The sequence below is a fragment of the Amphiura filiformis genome, chromosome 16 (genome assembly GCF_039555335.1).
Source record: "Amphiura filiformis chromosome 16, Afil_fr2py, whole genome shotgun sequence".
Taxonomy (NCBI): Eukaryota; Metazoa; Echinodermata; class Ophiuroidea; order Amphilepidida; family Amphiuridae; genus Amphiura; species Amphiura filiformis.
The window spans coordinates 27,338,732-27,357,640 of record NC_092643.1 but is presented as its reverse complement, the minus strand read 5'-3'; the positions used below and the strand labels follow the sequence as shown (position 1 = coordinate 27,357,640).

At 37.4% G+C, this 18,909-nt stretch overlaps 3 protein-coding genes across 3 annotated transcripts in view; 1 reads left to right on the top strand and 2 right to left on the bottom strand.

Moving 5' to 3' along the window:
- The window catches only part of LOC140172539 (uncharacterized), a 32,606-nt gene extending 27,248 nt beyond the window's left edge, over positions 1–5,358 (bottom strand). The window contains exon 1 of the mRNA XM_072195685.1: positions 4,624–5,358. Coding sequence (XP_072051786.1) covers positions 4,624–5,358 — 735 coding nt within the window. The remainder of the gene's footprint in view (positions 1–4,623) is intronic.
- A 68-nt stretch (positions 5,359–5,426) lies between these two features.
- Positions 5,427–7,926, bottom strand: LOC140172538 (uncharacterized). Its single transcript, XM_072195684.1, has 2 exons — positions 7,778–7,926; positions 5,427–6,600 (listed from the first exon to the last, which is right to left on the bottom strand). The coding sequence occupies exons 1-2, from the start codon at positions 7,924–7,926 to the stop codon at positions 5,427–5,429; spliced, it is 1,323 nt and encodes a 440-aa protein (XP_072051785.1).
- A 4,116-nt stretch (positions 7,927–12,042) lies between these two features.
- Positions 12,043–18,909, top strand: part of LOC140172537 (uncharacterized) — a 172,601-nt gene continuing 165,734 nt past the window's right edge. Inside the window, exon 1 of the mRNA XM_072195683.1 lies at positions 12,043–12,219. The gene's annotated coding sequence lies outside the window, so the exon portion shown is untranslated. The remainder of the gene's footprint in view (positions 12,220–18,909) is intronic.

Here is an 18,909-nt window from a genome sequence, read left to right as displayed (position 1 = left end):
TGACATACTCACAACCACCCCACATAGGCGAGTGCTTGCACACTCGCATGCGCACCCAGCAAACACGCGCCTTAAAATGACATTTCTCGACATGTTCCGATTAAAATTAAGTAACGTATTGAGCAGCAGCGTAGCTGGGATTTATCCAGGGGGGGCAAGCCTGTATGGGGCGGGGGCCCAAATTCACCAAATTTCCCTGCACTTGGGGGGGGGGGGCGGGGGCCCAAATAGACAATTTTGCCAGGCTTATTGATAATAATCGTATGGTCCTTTTTCCTCTTTTTTCCTTGCACTAGGGGGCGGGAGCCCAAATAGGCAATTTTTGCCAGGGGGAAATTGCCCCCCTGCCCCTACGCCACTGGTATTGAGCAAGAAACTAAACACAAGTTGTCCTGTGAAACCATGTCCTTGAAGAAAAAATCAGACGTCATTTATATTGATCAATGTCATCATCATGTTATTTTGTTACATATTGATCATAATAATACTTTATTCTAAATGTCACAAGTGAAATTGAAAATAGTGACGGTTAACATACGAACTTGAGAATCTTGTATTTTCTTGTATCCGATACATGTAATATATTGAAATATAAACACGAAACCTCTTCAAATATATTTTAAAGATCCGGATGAGTGTTTACAAATTTTGCGATGAAATAACACACGAATTATGCCGAATTTGTGCAATACCTTTCAGTTTTGTCTTACTGGTCTTATGGGCAAGAAAAATAATTATATACGATTCAATATGTCGTAGGCTGCTCTTAGAGATCGTTTTTTAAGTAAAACAAAATAGGCTTAATTCGTAGTTCAACTCTATTTAATCAAACTGAAAGAGCTGCTTTTTAAGAAAAACTTTGAGGAAGGCAAAAACAGCTAGCAAACAAGTTGCTTGTATAATGTTATAAATTTTCTTATCAAATAAGCAGCAAAACATTTCTATCGCATATATCAGATGTTAATATAGGTGCCTGGATGTGAAAAAAAAGAAGGTATTTACCACCCCTGGTATATTCAGATCAGGTGAGAAGCACCTAGCGTTATTCAATCACCTCATCCAGGGTTTAATCAATGAAATCTTAACGAACCTTAAAGCTAAGGGTCTGATATGTTTACTAGCCTTTCCTCCCGGCTTTGTCACATGCTAATCGAAGCGACCAATGCCACCAACCAGAAGCGTGCATAGAATTGCGCCATTATATTAGTGCTACCTGGATAAAAATGGTAACGATAGAACGCTAACAGGTTGCATTAACCCTTTACTCGCTCTCGTCGTGCGAATTAATATAAGGACATAAGGTAACTACCTAGAACAGTTCAAACTAACTTTCAGCACACAAATTGAAAATTCAAATAACGTTGAATATTCGATGTGTGACACAACGTCTTCTTTAAAATATGTCTTATGATATTGTGACCATGCTTGGTCCAGATTTGTCATTTTGGTGACCTTACTACTACTTCATCCTTATCCAAAACTTGAGGTTTAAGTTTCATTTTTATATTTGAGCTAAAAACAAGTTCTAGTTATTTTGTTACCAGCACGTGTGAACTTATAATGAACTTACATTCGCATAAAATAGCGAATGTTTCGGTTCGGCCCACTGTGGGTTCGACCTTTGTGAAAAAAAAATGTACAGTGCGATCAATACTGTTTTTGAATGTTAGGTTTAAAATCAAGGTCACACTTACGAATTGTAACATTTTATATTTGTTACATATTTTGTTACCTTTGATGATATTGTTTTTTTCAACGTTTATTTGATGGTGAAAATAATTTAACAAGAAAAAGTTAAAAAGATTTGTGACTATGATTATATTATGTGAATCAAATCAGAATAAGCACCAGTATGGCATGGGTTTATACTTGCCATGCTAAAAGTCGCGGCGAATGAACATGCTGAGAGACAGACGATACCAGCTGCCTTTATTTCAACTAGCTGCTGGCAGTGCTGAAGCTGGCTGGTATGTCCCCGATTGCTTATCGATTATCTTGGTTAGTCATTTACGTTATGTAGACGCAGTAAAACGTCATGAAAAATCGCTACGCCAGTAGCGACTGCGTAGTATGATATAACCGTCAGAGAAGTAAAGAAGGAGATTAAAATGGGATTTTGACGGGGACTAAATGAGACCAATAACGACATGTATAAATAGGTGGGTGTTATCATATATGCAAATTCAAATGGGATTCCAATATGACTAGTTCTATCTTGACACTAGATCTGAATAAAGCCGTACTTATTATGATTATAGTTGGTATTTATGTGACTCCAATGTGCAGAGTTAAGAAATAGGTAACAAAATTGAAATATTTGATGCAGATATAATATTTTACAAAGCTTTTAGTCGTCTTCAATGTGCAAAATGCTTGAGCGTAATTCTAGGAACTGTGTTAGTTATTAAACGATTTTTGTCAACCTTACGGGAGTGAAACTTCTTGCTCTATGCCAGTTTATATTGTAGATAAAACAGATCACTTGAAATATAAATTTGGATTTTGTCTTCATTGAGATCAAATCTGTTATTTTGATAGATAATAGTTGTATATGTTAAGAGGAAATGCAAAATAGAATAGTGGATTACTTGGAATTGAAAACTGGATCTCTCAACGATATGAAATGCCGTGTCTTTTTTGGAATTGTGATGTGCCCTGAGTAATTTAATTAAATTATTTAACTTTGTTTACAAGCTGAAAGTATTTCATGAGATGGGAAACCCCCTTGTACTTGCAAGATAATGGTGCGGAAAGTCATTTTGGAATCCCCCCCCCAAATTATTGTAAACAAAGTCAGATCTATGTTTGGAACTTGGAAATCCCCAGTTCAGTGTATTGCACCATAGAGAAAAAAAAAACCAGGAAGTGATGTAATGAGAAAGGTTAATGTGTATAATTAATCTTGGGAAATCCCAAGCTTGCATCATCTGTGAAGATGTGAATGAAGTGATGGTTTATTAATAGATGATGGGTTTTGCATGAGTACTGGTATAAAAAGCTGGAGGCTTGAGTTTGGACTTTACAGAATGTCATGGGAGATTGTGAAACTATACATGTGTCTGATGGTCTTCGTGCTTCAAAAAAGAAGTACATTTTAACCAGTTACCATAGCCAATAATTGAGCTAATGTTAAAACAGCAACAAAGGAGATTGCGAGCACACCAATGTGCTCTTCCTCATCAAAGGATTAAAGTTCTTCTGTCGAATTGCTGGAGTTTGCTGGGTTTATGAAAACCACACATCTGTCAAATACAGCGGAGCTGTGTTAAAGAAACCTGTTCCCTGGAAAAAGAGTGATAGGTGAAAGAAACACCATTTTTGGAGAAAGCAGCGCAAGGAGATAAATATTTGGAGAAAGCAGCGCAAGGAGATATATTTTGGAGAAAGCAGCGCAAGAAGATAAGTGATTGGAGAAAGCAGCATCATTTTCGTGTGAGGATTTCATACGCACGGATATTTATATTTATAAACGCAAGTGTACACTAGACTTCGCTGATTTTCTCAGGACAAGTGAATAAGGATATATTACATCAGTCGTCCAGAACATTGCAAGAACTCTAAGATCACCAACAAGAAAACCGCTGGTTAAGTACTGATGGAATAAAACTGTGATTGTGTGATTTTATTATATGCAATTGTTGTTATATGTACCAATCATACTTTGTTTTCAATAATAAGACTTAGATTTTGTTAGCTTAATCAAACAGTGTATTGTGAGTTCGGGTAAAAGGTGATTTTGGCCTTGAGTCCTGAGTCTGGTTTTGTCTTGCTTATTCTATTTTACTTCGAAGGTGGTGTTTTTTTCCCTTTCTTGGTCTTTAGAGAATCCTGTTAAACAGTGCCGGTTTCTATGCAAAGATTGATTTATTATTTTGAATAATGATATAGATTATCCCGTATTTTGCTACTGATAAAATAATGAAATGTTAAAGTTTTAATAGGGCGACATGATCATTCATCCATTCATACAAGCAAGCGACTAAGCACCACGATTCATACCAAGTGAGGAAATAGCATCTGATTGTAAATTGCTGTTGGTATCCCCAACAGCGTTTATATATAAATCAGATTGCTTGTCCTTTGTGCTCTTATCTCTTTTTGCCATGTTTTATCCCAAAAAGCAGACCGAGCAAGTGCTTTCCGCCTGGTTAGAGGCCATCATTAATCCCAGATATTTGAAGTTGGATAATTGCTTCATATGCCCTCCTTACACTTGATGTGGTGTCTGTGGCTGTGGGCTGAAGGCTTCACTTAGTAGATAATTAAATCTGGTCAACCAGAAAAACTCACTTTTGGTCAGATGGAATCACCGACGTTTCGGCCAAAACCTTTGGCCTTCAGCTGGGTGGATGATTTAGGGTCATCCGAGGTCAATCGATGAGGAAGTTGCTTGATGACCCGATCCCAACCATGTGACAGATTCACTCTAACGCCCCCGCTCCTGTTCAAACCAACGGGGTTCACGGTCCAAAATGACAACGTCGTCAATGTCAAAACTGTGACCACTGCCTTAAGGTGTTTGTAGACAGCTGAATCGTTGCCACTTGAACTGGCGCGTCTATGTTGGGACATGCGACTCTGCAGTGGTTGGCCGGTTTCACAAATGTAATGTTCTTGGCACACCTGATCTTCAGCGCACTGGACACCATACACAACACCACTTAAACGGCCCTTGGGCTGTTTGTCCTTTGGGTGTACTAGCGACTGCCGCAGGGTATTGGTTGGCTTGAAGTGTGTAGTGATGCCGTGATCGCGGTAGATCCTCTTTAATTTCTCTGAAACATCCCCATGGTAGGGGATGGTGACAAAAGTCTTGGTACCAGAAGACGCGGTGGGTTCGCTGGCTGGTTTAGCGTCTTTCTCACCACGATTTAGGGCCTTGTCAATTGCCCAGTCTTTGTAACCACACGTTTTCAAGGCGTGGCGCAAGTGTTGGTGCTCATTGATCTTATCAGAGTCCTTTGTGATGATGGTATCGGCCCTGTGATAAAGAGTATTCACTACACCGAGTTTCTGGACCAATGGATGATTAGAGCTGAACTGCAAATATTGATCAGTATGTGTTGGTTTGCGAAATACTGATACTGAGAGAGTGCGATCTTGGTTGACAGTAACCAAGCAATCCAAAAATGGAAGTTTATTGTCCGTCAGACCTTCTTGGGTGAATTTGATGTTGTTATCCACTTGGTTAATATGCGCAAAGAACTTGTCGAGCTCCGAAAATCTGACTATAACCCAAGTATCGTCAACATAACGATACCATTTGGAAGGTGGAGATCCGGGGTAAGACGACAAGGTACACTGTTCAAATCGCTCCATGTACAGGTTGGAAATAATCGGCGACACAGGGGAGCCCATCGAACAACCATGACATTGTTGGTAAAAGTTATTGCCATAGCTGAAGTAAGTATTGTCCAAACATAGGCTCAATAGGACAAAACATAGGACAAAGTCTTATCCTCCTTCAAAACGTCCCGAACCGCGAGTACCGCGTCTGCTGGAGGGATGCTCGTGAACAAGGCAGTGACGTCGAAGGATGTAATCGTTTCGTCCGCGTCCAACACAATACCCTGAATTTTCTCCGCGAAGTCCTTTGAATTCCAAATATGATGTTTCGATTTGCCAACCAAAGGGCCTACGATCTTAGCGAGGTACTTGGCAATGTTATAGGTGACCGATCCTATGCTGCTGACAATAGCACGTAAAGGTACACTGGCCTTATGAACCTTCGGAAGTCCATAGAAGGTAGGTATAGTTTCAGACGTGGGGTATAATTGATGTTTCAATTTGATGTCAATAACCTTGTCTTTCTCCAAGAATTGATTCAACTTAGCCGCGATCTTACGTTTAATACCACTCGTGGGGTCTTTATTGAGGGTGGTATAAGTCTTTGTATCCCCTAACAACTCTTTGGCTTTCTTGTCGTAGTCTGTCGAATTCAACACCACTGTGCACCGCCCCTTGTCAGCTGGAAGGATGGCAATGTCTTTGTTCTTTTTAAGACTTTCCAACGCAGTAAATTCGGCTTTAGACAAGTTATGTTGGGGGGGTTTAGCGCTGATGACACTAGCACTTACCCGCGATCTCAGTTCTTCAGCATTAGCTGGTCCCAAACGAGCATTGCGAATCGCCGATTCAGTGGCAGTAATGATATCAGTCACTTGTACACGCTTGGAAGTAACGGCGAAATTCAAGCCCTTTTCCAATAAACTCTGTTCGTTAGACGATAGCGGACGGTCCGAGAGGTTCTTAACCCATCTACTATCTCTGATATTGTGAGCAGATTTATCCTCTTTACAGCGCCAATTGGTGTCTTTATCGGCCCTGCCGGACGAAACAAGTCTTCCGAATTTCGCTACCTGCCTTGTTTTTGTTTTCTCGTGTTGTGATAACTGCGCATGTGCGGTGAACTCCTGAACCCGTTTGTATGTTTCCAATGGCAACTGAGTTTCCAACTCGCCGGAAATTTCTTCCTTTTTGGTATTTAACTTGTTGATCGTGTAGTTAATCTGTCTTATTCTCTCATTTAATAATTTGCGTTCAGTATTATGGAGAATCTTCTCTACTCGCGATCCTTTGATCGTAGATTGTAATCTGGCGCTACGGGGTATTACATCAGCGTGTAGGCACCGTAGAAAAACGCAAATGGTTACGATAGTTAGCAACTTTCCTCGATGTTTTCTCGAAATCCTTCGTTAGTTTGAGGCAATCCTTGCCGTATTCCTTTCGAATAACACTGTGTATACTTTCAGTCATCTGGGATTTGATCAATTAGTAGATAATTAAATCTGGTCAACCAGAAAAACTCACTTTTGGTCAGATGGAATCACTCTAAGAGTGAATCTGTCACATGGTTGGGATCGGGTCATCAAGCAACTTCCTCATCGATTGACCTCGGATGACCCTAAATCATCCACCCAGCTGAAGGCCAAAGGTTTTGGCCGAAACGTCGGTGATTCCATCTGACCAAAAGTGAGTTTTTCTGGTTGACCAGATTTAATTATCTACTAATTGATCAAATCCCAGATGACTGAAAGTATACACAGTGTTGAAGGCTTCACTGTTATTGGTCTCTATTTCTTATCAACAATATTTGGATGTATATTGCAGCAACGGACATCAGGTTGATCCCTCTATAGTTAGTCATAAGGCTGTGGTCTTTTTTTGATCTCAAATGAAAGAATATGATATGAAAGATTAACAAAAGGAAAGGAATATAGAGTGAAGAACAGAGATATGTGAAATTAGAAGGAAAGAAACAGGAAGCATCATCATCATCATCATCATCATCATCATCATCATCATCATCATCATCATCATCATTATCATCTTCATCATCATAATTGCAATTTGCTGTCGTCGTCATCATTGACAGCAGTAACACCAATAACAACAGCAGCAACATATTCATTATCATATTACTCTTTGCACTTGAATGATTAAAGTCTCGCTATACCGAATAATTGGATTGACAATCGGTCCTGCTCTATTGACAATCTTTACCTAGTGTTCAAGTGCACTACGGGAGTAAATATTAACATAAATCTCGGTAAGTGTCTCTATTAAGAAATGAACACAGTTGGGTCTTTGTTCAAATGAACAAAGTCATGTCTCTGTGTATTGCATGTAAACAAATATATAGAAACTATAATATATCGAGTCTGATGAAGTCAATTCTATATTTAAGTAGAACTTGTAGTTAGGAGTTAGGAGCACGCGCTTTCAAAGAAGCCGGATGCATATCTGGTTATTGTTTCTCAAGCACACGTTTTTATACAGAATCCTGTTCGAATCCCTTAGACTAGGTTCTATATATGTCTGGATGTAGTCCTGTGGTGTGGGTCTCATGCCCCCACAACGTGGCTGTCTATTGCATAGGATACAACCGGAATGCAGATACTTTGGTGCTATATTCTGTGAAACCATGCTAAATCCCGACGTAATTTATTTAAATCCGTTCACAAATGTTAGTGTTCATCTCCGTTACGGTTATGGTTGAATGTATGACATAAATTAGGGCTGATTGTCGTGATAAGGGATTTAATCAGACACATATTTTAACGTCCATCCTCCTCGAACGTCCACTCCTACACCCTTACCATGAACCTACTTACCAGCATTCTGGCAAGAGGCCGCATAATTATGATAGTATTTTATATTTTATACTAAAAGTAATTGCAGCAGCATTGTACCCCATGCATGCCATGAGACCTTTGTCAGAATCTGACATTTGTAAAGTGACGTAAAGCTGAAGTTTGTAGTTATAGCAATCGATCTTGACATTACTCTTATACATACATTTTAACAAGATTGGTAGTGAGAATTTCGATTATTGAAGGTTAAAACTCAAACAATGATTATCGTTAAACATGACATTTCATTCTTGAGATTAGACCCATAATAATAGCGCAAACAAAATAGATTAGAATTGGATAGAAAGCAGAGAATAGAATGGTAATGCGATATTTGTGATTCAGTTTGCTCATCCTCCTCGACTAGTGCCCATAGTGGGATTTGATTTGATTTGTTCGGGTTTTGACAACCCTGGATAACCCAAGAAAGCCTCTATTGAAACTTATTTCCATTGGGGTCCATTTGAACACCGGGACGGGTTGGGAACAGTCAGGGGTTAACACCCTACTCTTTTCGAAACTGGCTGCGAGATACATGTACAAGTATGGCTCTCTGCACACGGAACCGACTGCTTAACGTCCCCTCTGAAGGACGGAGTACTTTCACGATTCATTTACTCAATTCTAAATGAACCATGGGGAGAGCGGAAGTCTGAATTTAATCTACAGAAGTTGCCAATTAATTTCAGACTTTTTTTTAAGTCAATATCCCAGCAATTCGCCACCGCCGGGAATTGAACCCGGGACCTCATGCACTAAAGGCAAGTACCCTAACCATTGCGCCACGCTCTCCCCGCGTACAGTACAGTTTTTTGGTGTCTATCCGTGTGTGCCGTGAAGAGAGGGGTGAGTGGGGGTTTAGGGGTGCGAGGGCGGTTGTGTGTGTGTGTGTGTGGGGGGGGGGGGGGGTTGAGGAGGGGAGTTTCCCCATGTGCTTTATTTATTTGATCATTTTAATCTTTATCGCATCATTGAAAAAACAGACAAACATTAAGAACACCATTGAAAAGAAAACACTTAATCCAGACTGGAGAATGGAGTAGACATTTGTTTGATGTGATCATTTCTACAAAACATTACATAATTTTCAATTCTAGACCTTTACAATAGCAACAGCTACCACGCTAATATACTCATATATAGATTTTCGTTTCTTTATCAAATTTTCATCTTGTCTGCCTTTTTGTGGTACTTGTTATTCTATTAACTGTATATTTGTGTGAAAATTGAGGGCGCTATTGATATTTTTCAATTTAATTTAGCTCAATAATATATGAGTTATTCATTTCCATTTCATTTCATGCTAAAAGTAGTTTGAAAATGTCTTTGCTATATGTTACTGATTTTTATGACGTTCCAATGCCATTATACAAGTGTCTACCCCTTGTAAAGATGCAAACAAGATTTAAGATAAATAGCGCCATCAGTGTTCAACCTTTCTTTAATCCTATAACTTAGAGTTTCCGGAGTTTCATTTCTTTATCAAATTTGTCATCTTTTCTGCCGTTTTGTGGCAATTTTTATTCTATTAACTGTATATTTGTGTGAAAATTGAGGGCGCTATTTATATTTTTAATTTAATTTAGCTCAATAATATGAGTTCTTCATTTCATTTCATGATAAAAAGTATTTTTGAAAATTTCTTTGCTATATATTACTTATTTGTACGACGTTTTAATGCCATTATACAAGTGTCTACCCCTTGTAAAGATGCAAACAAGATTTAAGATAAATAGCGCCATCAGTGTTCAACTTTTCTTTAAAATGAATACAGTCCTACATGTCATCAAGCACCCGTGTAAACAATATGGCATCCCAACATCTCCGCAGTAGCATAAATACTATTACATACAAAACATCCAATATGTACAAGAAAATATACCTTCAGTAAAATACATTTTACAAACATTTTAAAGGAAAAAGTAATTCAAAAAGTGTAAACCAGAGCATTTATATTAACAGACCAGTCGTATTGTACAGAAACCCAGAATTGCACGTTTACTTGTTTCTTTTGGAAGTTTTTTGCAAATGCTTTTTTGTTGCTCGCCCCTTGGTGTCGTGTTATAAGAGGGAAAATAATATATGAGGGAATCAATATTGCACTTGTTTTTCTCGGAGATAAGGCCTCGACGTCGACTACAAATTTCAATACATAGAAGTTTGGCGTCATAATTCTGTTCCCGTCCATGACCAAAGCAGCATATTTGTTCGTCTTGTAGACATTGAGCATTATGGATGTTTTGTTCAAAAGGGATGGTAAGCTCAATGATAATGATTTTTTGGGAAGCGCAGTTGACGAGGACCAGATCAGGTCTTTGCTGGGTACCCAGGATGTCAGATGGGATTTTGGTCCCCACAACTTCAGATGTACCGGCAAGATCACAATTTAGAAGGTTCAGGAGGAATCGCTAACTTCACAGAGAGTGTCAAGGATAAAGTGGAGAACAGAATTATGGCGCCATGTGTGACGTTCTTGTTGGCATTGGCCACATCGGCGCTGGTAGTAAATTCAAATCTTCTTTGCTTTATCCCAGTTGTTTGAATATCTTCAAATTTTACATAAAGCAGCCTTTGGAGTTAGCGTTTGTAACCAAACTCCTCATTTCCTGAAACCTAATTTCTCACAAACTATGCCCAATAGAAATTTATTTGTTTGCATATTGATGTCTGCTACCTGGTCAATAACATATCGGGCTTCAGCATGGAAACTCTTTTGTAGCGAATAACTATAAGCAAAATAAGTAAAAATAGTCAAATATAGCATACTTAATATAACTCTTTTCAAAACTAGGTTTGTGAAAGCAGACTCAAAGAGAGCTAGTCGTGCAAACACTAATCGTGGAAATGAGCATGATCTTTTTAAATTGGACTAAATGCAATTCAGAGAAAAGTTTTATGATAAAATACGGAAAGTAAAGTAATTCCCGATTATTACATCCCTGACATGTATAAAAATCATAAATTGCTGCTTTAAAGGAGGATTTCGTGATCCTAGCATCCTCTTTTTATGACATTTTTCAGTAGATATCCACGAAAAAAGCTTATTTCCAAAATTTCAGTTGATTCCGATTTTGCGTTTGCGCGTTATGCATGATTATGTGTATTACACTGCTCCATAGACAATGTGTTGTAATTTCGTTCTGGTGCACCAGAACGAAATTCAAATTTGGCGATATTTTTGCTAAACGAATTAATCTGCAAGAAATATTTGGTACATAAACATTATGTAGCCAGAGGTATCCAGTGGTGTAAAAATCTCAACTTGTTTTGGGATGAGGCTGTGGATCACGAAATGCCCCTTTAAGTTGAGATTGATACGATAATCTAAGTAAAAATATCAAGAGGTCCTTCACTAATTAGTCGTGCTTTTACAGATTGTACTTATTGTAAAGCCTATTGAGAATCCAGACTGAGAATTATGACCGACCTGGATGAAGCCCAGATTCAACGCGTGATATTTTATTTGTCTGCTGGAAACAAAGAGTTTATCAAAAGAGTGCCAACTCGAAATTGTACCGTGTATATCTGCTCATGGAGGACAGAGTGTATAATACGTTTTCTTACAATACAGGTAGAAAAAGGGATTATTGTACACATGGTATGTAGCAAACATTCATGTCTTAACCATAAGCTCAATTGCTGCAGCTTTCATCGTGTTTTAAAGCGGCTAACGCTTGACAATCAGCAAACAAATGGTCTCCAAGGTACACCATCTCTTCACACCGACGAGATCGAATCCACGCGAGACTTAAGTATCCGCAAGGAAAACCTTAAATGCCGTTGCAGGACATAATCTACGTCATTGTACGAAAGCAATTAGATGAAAAAATGTAAAATAGAATAAAGCCTGAGTGGTGGAAGCAAGTCAACGACACACACACAGGTCGGTGTTTGAGCGTACGTGGTGCAATGCAGTAGTTGTCTGGAATAGTTAGTATGAGCCTGCTTCTCATAGCAACCGCATATCGGCGTCAGACTCGATGAGGAAGGTACCTATATCTTAATCCGTCAAACCCGTTTTGAACATTTACAGTGTAACATCAGGAATTTATTAACAGCGTTATTACTACCGTGGAACTTCCTTTAGGTAAGTTTGAAATATATATTTGTAATATTTGGGTTAAGTGCTAGAATGTTATGTCACTTCATTTCTTATTGGGACGCTTTTTGTGTTTCAAATATTTTTTTTTTACCATGAACCAAATTCTCACTTGTGGTTACAAAATAATAAAAGTTTTGAATTAAATTTAAATATTTTTCCAAGAAATTGTTCCAATTGAGCTAAAATAATAATAATCAAATGAAAAATATAACAATGCATAGCATTGTAATAAGACGATATCTATGGTCCATGTTGGGACCAAACCGCGTTCGCGAACCGAATCCGTATTATACGGGTTTAAATGATTAATACGTCGTAGTTTCATCGTAGATGATTACATCGATGATTACACTTAAATGCTTAAGCAATTTTGTTTAAATTTATGAAATCTAAAAGATTTTGAAATGGATGTCGGCTATGTAACAGTAAAAATCCTTTCGGATAGGTTATGTTGTGACGTTATCGCATGTTATTAAGTAAAAGAGAACTCTGAGAATCATAATATACGGAGTAAATATACACCTGCTGGAGTTAATTGTAGCTTGAGGACCGGAGGTGGTAGAATTATCAGCTTATAGAGTTGATGCAATTCGATAGTTATGATATTAATCAACGCGACCAAGTTGGCGATTTTTTAAATGTTGAATAACACTTTCTTACTTCAAAAGGGTCAGTACCGAGGTGTACACTTAGGTGTGAGCTATGTCTGCACTGATCATAACTCAAAGCCTAAACTAGGTGCAAAATATACACCTGCTGAGATAAAAAAACATTTAATTTGAGGACCGGGGGTGTTAGAATTATCAGCAGCTTATAGAGTTGATGCAATTTGATAGTTATGATATTAATCAACGCGACCAAGTTGACGATTTTATATATTATGTTGAATAACACTTTCGTACTTCAAGGGCCGAGGTGTACACTTAGGTGTGATCTATGTCTGCAAAGCCTAAATTAGGTGCAGAACAGTAAGTGCATGGCTATAGTATTCATCTGTATCTTAATCATTGAAATTAAGTATATCCATATTAGAGTTGATACCAGTATTCCAAGTTTTAGAAAGCCGAAATTATTATTACTATTGGTAATCCAAGTTTTGGAAAGTCAACAGTATTATCACTATTGGTAATTCAGGTTTTGGAAAGTCGACATTATTATCCCTATTTGTTTTTGAAAGTGTTATTATTAGCGTTAGTATATTGGAAAGTGAGCATTATTGGTCTTCATATTTGGAAATTAGTATCACCATTGGTAGTCTAAGTGTTAGAAAGTCAACATTATTATCAATTTTGATATTGACCGTTTTGGAAAGTCCACAGTATTATCACCATCGATATTCCAGGAGTGATACAATTATCACCATTGGTATTTAAAGTTTTGGAAAGTCGACATTATTATCAACATTAAGGTACGATAATTCTGCAATTAATTTGATACAAAAATAAAATTAAATAAAAAGGCACATCCAGAATTATAATCTTCCTGTTCTTCTTAAAAAACAAAGCAAAAACAACAACCCACCAATCCCCCCTCCTGAATTTCATTAATAAATGCCACATTATGTTCTGTCTGCGTACGTGTAATAATATGAACTTGATTTCTGCATTTAACTTTATCGACACGCATGTACAAGGCGAACAAGTTCAAAGACTCACGGGGAAACGCTCCGGGGAAACGCTGTTTCATTATTGTATATTGTTGGTAGCGATCGATAGTGATGCATGCTGGGAATGGATGCCCTCAAAAGCTATCAAATTCGTCACCATGACGGATTTGAGCCCTTATCGTTCCAAGCATGCTTCACTTGCCTATCGATAGCTATCAGCAATATATTAGATGAGTGATATCAAGGACAACTGGACAGTTTGAAGAAAGTGCCAGACAAATTATGACAATATTACCTTCGGATTGGATACATCCACTTTTTTTAAGCATATAAAATGAGGGTTCATTGTGTGACTTGGTAGAAGGCAATGCCCGATAAATAATCACATAAAATGGTGATTCATTATGTGACTTGTTCGAATGCACTGCTCGATAAATATAGAATTTACATACGGATACAGAATTTAGTTGGTACAAATTGGTTGCGTATAATGACTTTTTTAAATTAGAAAATAATCGCGTGATCTTCGTCTGCAGAACGACCTCCATAATGTCCATGAAATATGTATCGTATTATGACAGCGATCACGCGTCTAAGTAATGATTATTTTATATCTGTAAACGGGAAAGAATGAGATAAGGGTTGATGTATTGAATAATCGGCTAAACACCCTGGATCTTAGGGGTTCCGTAGGGGTTCCGTATAAACATGTAGCATAACAATTGGTAATACACAGAAGATCACTTATGTTGAAAACTAAAAATAATTATCGTTATTTTCATACATCTTATGATACAGCATGATTGTCACATCTCCATGTTTCACACACAAACAATCAAAAAGGGATCAACGACAACTCATTGTATTATTTCCAAAAACTATGATAATCATTTGTTTCATGTACTTATTCTTCCCAGTTTCTTTAGATTTACTTTGCGCGATAGAAGCATGCGAATTATTATTGATATAAAAGCTCAAATCACATTCCATATTCAAAATAATGCAATTAATTATAGCAGGACTTAGACGTACTACAATACGTTACAAGTGCCTGAAAATTTGCATCGCCTTTTTAAGAGCCTCAATTGGTGATAATAACATTTGACAATCAAATGTCGCAAGCGAAGGTCGCTTCCTAGGAACTACACCACAGCACAAGCTTATCTTGTTTTACTTATTATCCGTCTGGGTCATGTACTGCCTGTGGCTGGCTACACGTGACCTGCTTCCTTAATGAGCATAAAGTCGCAGGTTGGTAGTTTCGAGACGCCTGGCTACTGCGTTGGTGTTCTTTGTTTCACCCACACACCTGTTCAAGTCAGTATGTCTGTATGGTCTTTGAGAATGGGGGCAGAATGGGCCATTCACGAAGTACATTACTACTGGCTTGTACAGGTGGCGCTGCAGAAAAAGAACATCAAATTAGAGTCAGCCAGGATGTCCCTAAACTAGCAACTTGCGACTTTACGCTCATTTCGTGGTAGTGGGTGCCAACCTGTATAATTATGCGGTCACCACAGGAGATCTCATAAGTCAAAAAGCAAACTTTGTTTAAGTAGAAGTGATTGAAAACCATGGCGTAGCTATATCGGTTAAGTCCTCAACCACAATCATATGAATATGATAACAATTGTTTTTGACCTAAGGACCTATCGTGTGAATAGAAATTATATTTTATCACATTATTTATTACTTATTTACATTTATGATGGTAAAACTGAACGTATAGCTCAATCGCTACCGTTATCGCTTTGGCCAACTAATTGCTTGTTGGCCAATGGCTTTGATCATACTTTACGTGGCAATATATAACGCTCTATTTGATTGGCAAGCTCTATTTGATTGATCAGTCGCCCATCGCCAGCGATTGAACTTCAAGTCAATCCTTTGGTGTTATTAATGCAGACGTATTATGTAAACATTGCCGTTTGTTGCAGGTTGTTTCAATCGCAAGGCTTCTACTGTAATACATCCCTAAAGGGTTTTTGCAATATGCGCCATCAGACGGAATATTATTAACCAATCAGAAATTACTATTCATCCATCTGATGATATTCAAAACTCGCATTTTACTTCAATCCAAATTTAGACTATGAAATGCATCCTCCAGGCACGCGCATAATTGACACAGCTTCTCCTTCTATGAGTTACTTTCATGCGTGCTGTTTGTAACGTACACGATTATGCTGAACATAATTTTGATTCAGTTAATATTGACAACTATCTTTTCCTGACTGATTATTTCCATAGCCTTATAAGAACATTTCATATAAATATGTGAATGTATCTCGTGTTTTATTGAGACTGCAATGCAATGCAGTCGTTGTATTTTGTGTTTTGTATGAACTCAAAACCAATGGTTTATGGTTTAGTTATACTATTGGCTGATTTAATATCTCGGTGTTGAATTTTGCATTACCTGATTATGAGAAGTGTATAGACATGTATACGTCTTGTGTCACGAACGTTTTGCATCTCATGAAAAGATCTTGATACCCTAACTTGTTGTCAGTCCCTGTATAATTATAATTAAATTTCTATGTACATATAAGATATACGAACTCACTGCATCACATTGATTGGCACTTCTCTGTTTTCAAAGTTGATTGAAAAATGCCGACTGTTCCATAGTCGAGGAAAATGGCCGTTTGGCTAAGATTATTTTTTTGCTTTAAGTAACAAGCAGGGGTGAGTAGATTCAGAATCCGACAGGAGCCACAATTAGAATGCCTAATCAATGAGATATAGGTCAAAAAAGGTCAAAGGGTAAAAACAAAATTGTACATGAGTAAAATTGTAAAAATGCTGCACTTGCAATGAAAATGGTCCCAAATTAGCCGTCTTAACAAAGGGAAACACAAAATGTAGTTTGCCATATCTACGGAGCCTAGATTTCATGTCAAGGTTAGGGTTGTTAAACTTCTTATGTAACCTCTTAGCAGATTAGTTTTAAACATGTTCAATGACACATAGGAGGTTTATCCATCACTTTCCATCATAATATACATTCATTACATATTCACAAAGTATCTGCGGTAATGTCATAAATGTGAAATATGAACATATTGAAATATAAAATATGAATATAAACATATGAAATATCATAGACCGAATTAAAATGAAAGTAATTAAAGACCCATTCAGTGATTGTAGTCAAAAATTTAAAAAAAAAGTTTATAAATTGCTTGTGCAACGAGGAAAATAGCCGGATTGACAAAGTTGAAGCACCCATTCAAATACATGTAGCTAATTTCCTTACTTAAGTACAGATATTTACAGTTTTGTTTAAAGTGTCCTATTTTGCATTTGATACACGTCTTTGGGCTTTTCCACTAGCATGCTGTGAATGTTAGCACAAAATATAATAATTATATTATAATAATTATAATAATATAATTATTATGCTACTAACAATGGTGCAAGATAATTTTACGGATGAGCAAATCGCTGAATATCCTTTAAGTTATCAATTACACATTATGAGGCCGGGGTTGCATAGGATTTATAGGAATAGAGCATTTAACTTTCTTTTCACCATCAAGAGATTATTCAACCAATGTATTGCCTCAATGCTAACTATTGTACATATTTAAAGCTTTTGCGGCGGTTATTTGTTCTACGTCTAGCCTATGTCAACTCATCTTTACATGAAGGAGCTCCTTATGTTTCTTCCAGATGTTTATGTCTGTTGTTTACTATAACCATGTCACTCTCAAGTATGTTGGAATAACATCACTTCACCTCCTTTCTGATTGCTACTCCATCAGTTTACCGTTCTTGGTTGCCATGTTTAATCAGATATTTTTGTGTTCAAAATGCACCATTAATATGTACTGTACAATAGAGAATGGATTGGACTACCTTGATGACTCGCAAGGGACAGTGGGACGCATCGTCTAAAGCAAATAAGTAATGAACATGAGAACGACATCGCCTGCTATTGAAGTAGCTATTCATATTATATATTCACCGTCCAATTCAAAGTTCAACCATCACATTAAAGATTAAAACAAAAGAATAATTAAGACCCGCGTCAAGGGAATAAGAGAGCTGTTTTAGATGTTATCACTGAATCAAATACTTAATAAAAAATGGATCGCTGGTTCTTCCTCATTGTACTATACAGTTCCGATTTCATTGGCCAATAATCTTAACCAATCCTAAAACGTAATTTATCGCCCTGATTATCGCTAGCTGTTGGAACTATGAATTAAGCTTAAAATCCAATTTGATTCTTAATTACTAAGTGAACAGAGCTGTAACGAAAAAATATCCTAAAAGAAATAGTATGTGGGTGAAATCTTTTAATATTTATAGCTGTCGAAAATGGGGTAGATTTTCAACCCACTCACGATTCGAGATCACCATTATTGTTCCGTTTCGTCGTCTTCTTCTTTTTTCTTTAAGTGTCAAAAGCTATTCTCTCAATCATATCGATACATGACCTGTTTATAATTACTTTGATAACCAAATAACTTTTAATAAACATAGAGTGGCAATAGATTACGTAATGCTTTGTTCGTTTGATGCCGATTAGATTTTGCGACAGGCTATTCACAAAAGTGGTACCATTGTTTCGAACAAAGGGGTTCGTCCATTAAATTGGTCACTGATCCGGCATCATATTAACGCTCTACACAACAGGCGAGTATCAATAAGTGACCACAATACAATCATGTGTAAGGGCAGTCATGTGTAGAGTGGTACCATTGTTCTCACGTATCCCAAATGTGTGCTTGTGTGGGTCTGAAGTCTATAAAGGAGGCTTTAGCTGCCGATGTAATCATCTTTATCACCCACCTGACTTTAGGCGCTTCATTTAAATAAATTGAATGCTCTAGCTGATCGATTACGCATCAGAATGTATTAAGGCTGTAATATAAAATGTAACAGTTATTTATCAGTGTATATCCTGCAAATCCAACAGGTAAAACCAAATCTTACAGAAAGTATAGATTATATTTAGATGCACCTGTCACGTAATACAGGGTATGTTATTTTGAACTGTATCTGTATCTGCTTTATTATTTCTAGACCATCACTCACCCATTGGACGACCCAACATATTC

What these genes read in the sequence shown, in the direction of transcription:
- LOC140172538 (XM_072195684.1), bottom strand. Translation starts at nt 7,926, where the DNA reads ATGGTTTCACAGAATATAGCACCAAAGTATCTGCATTCCGGTTGTATC. An exon ending in AGGGATTCGAACAGGATTCT is followed by an intron (nt 6,601 to 7,777) that starts GTATAAAAACGT and finishes AATACCCCGTAG; the next exon opens with CGCCAGATTACAATCTACGA.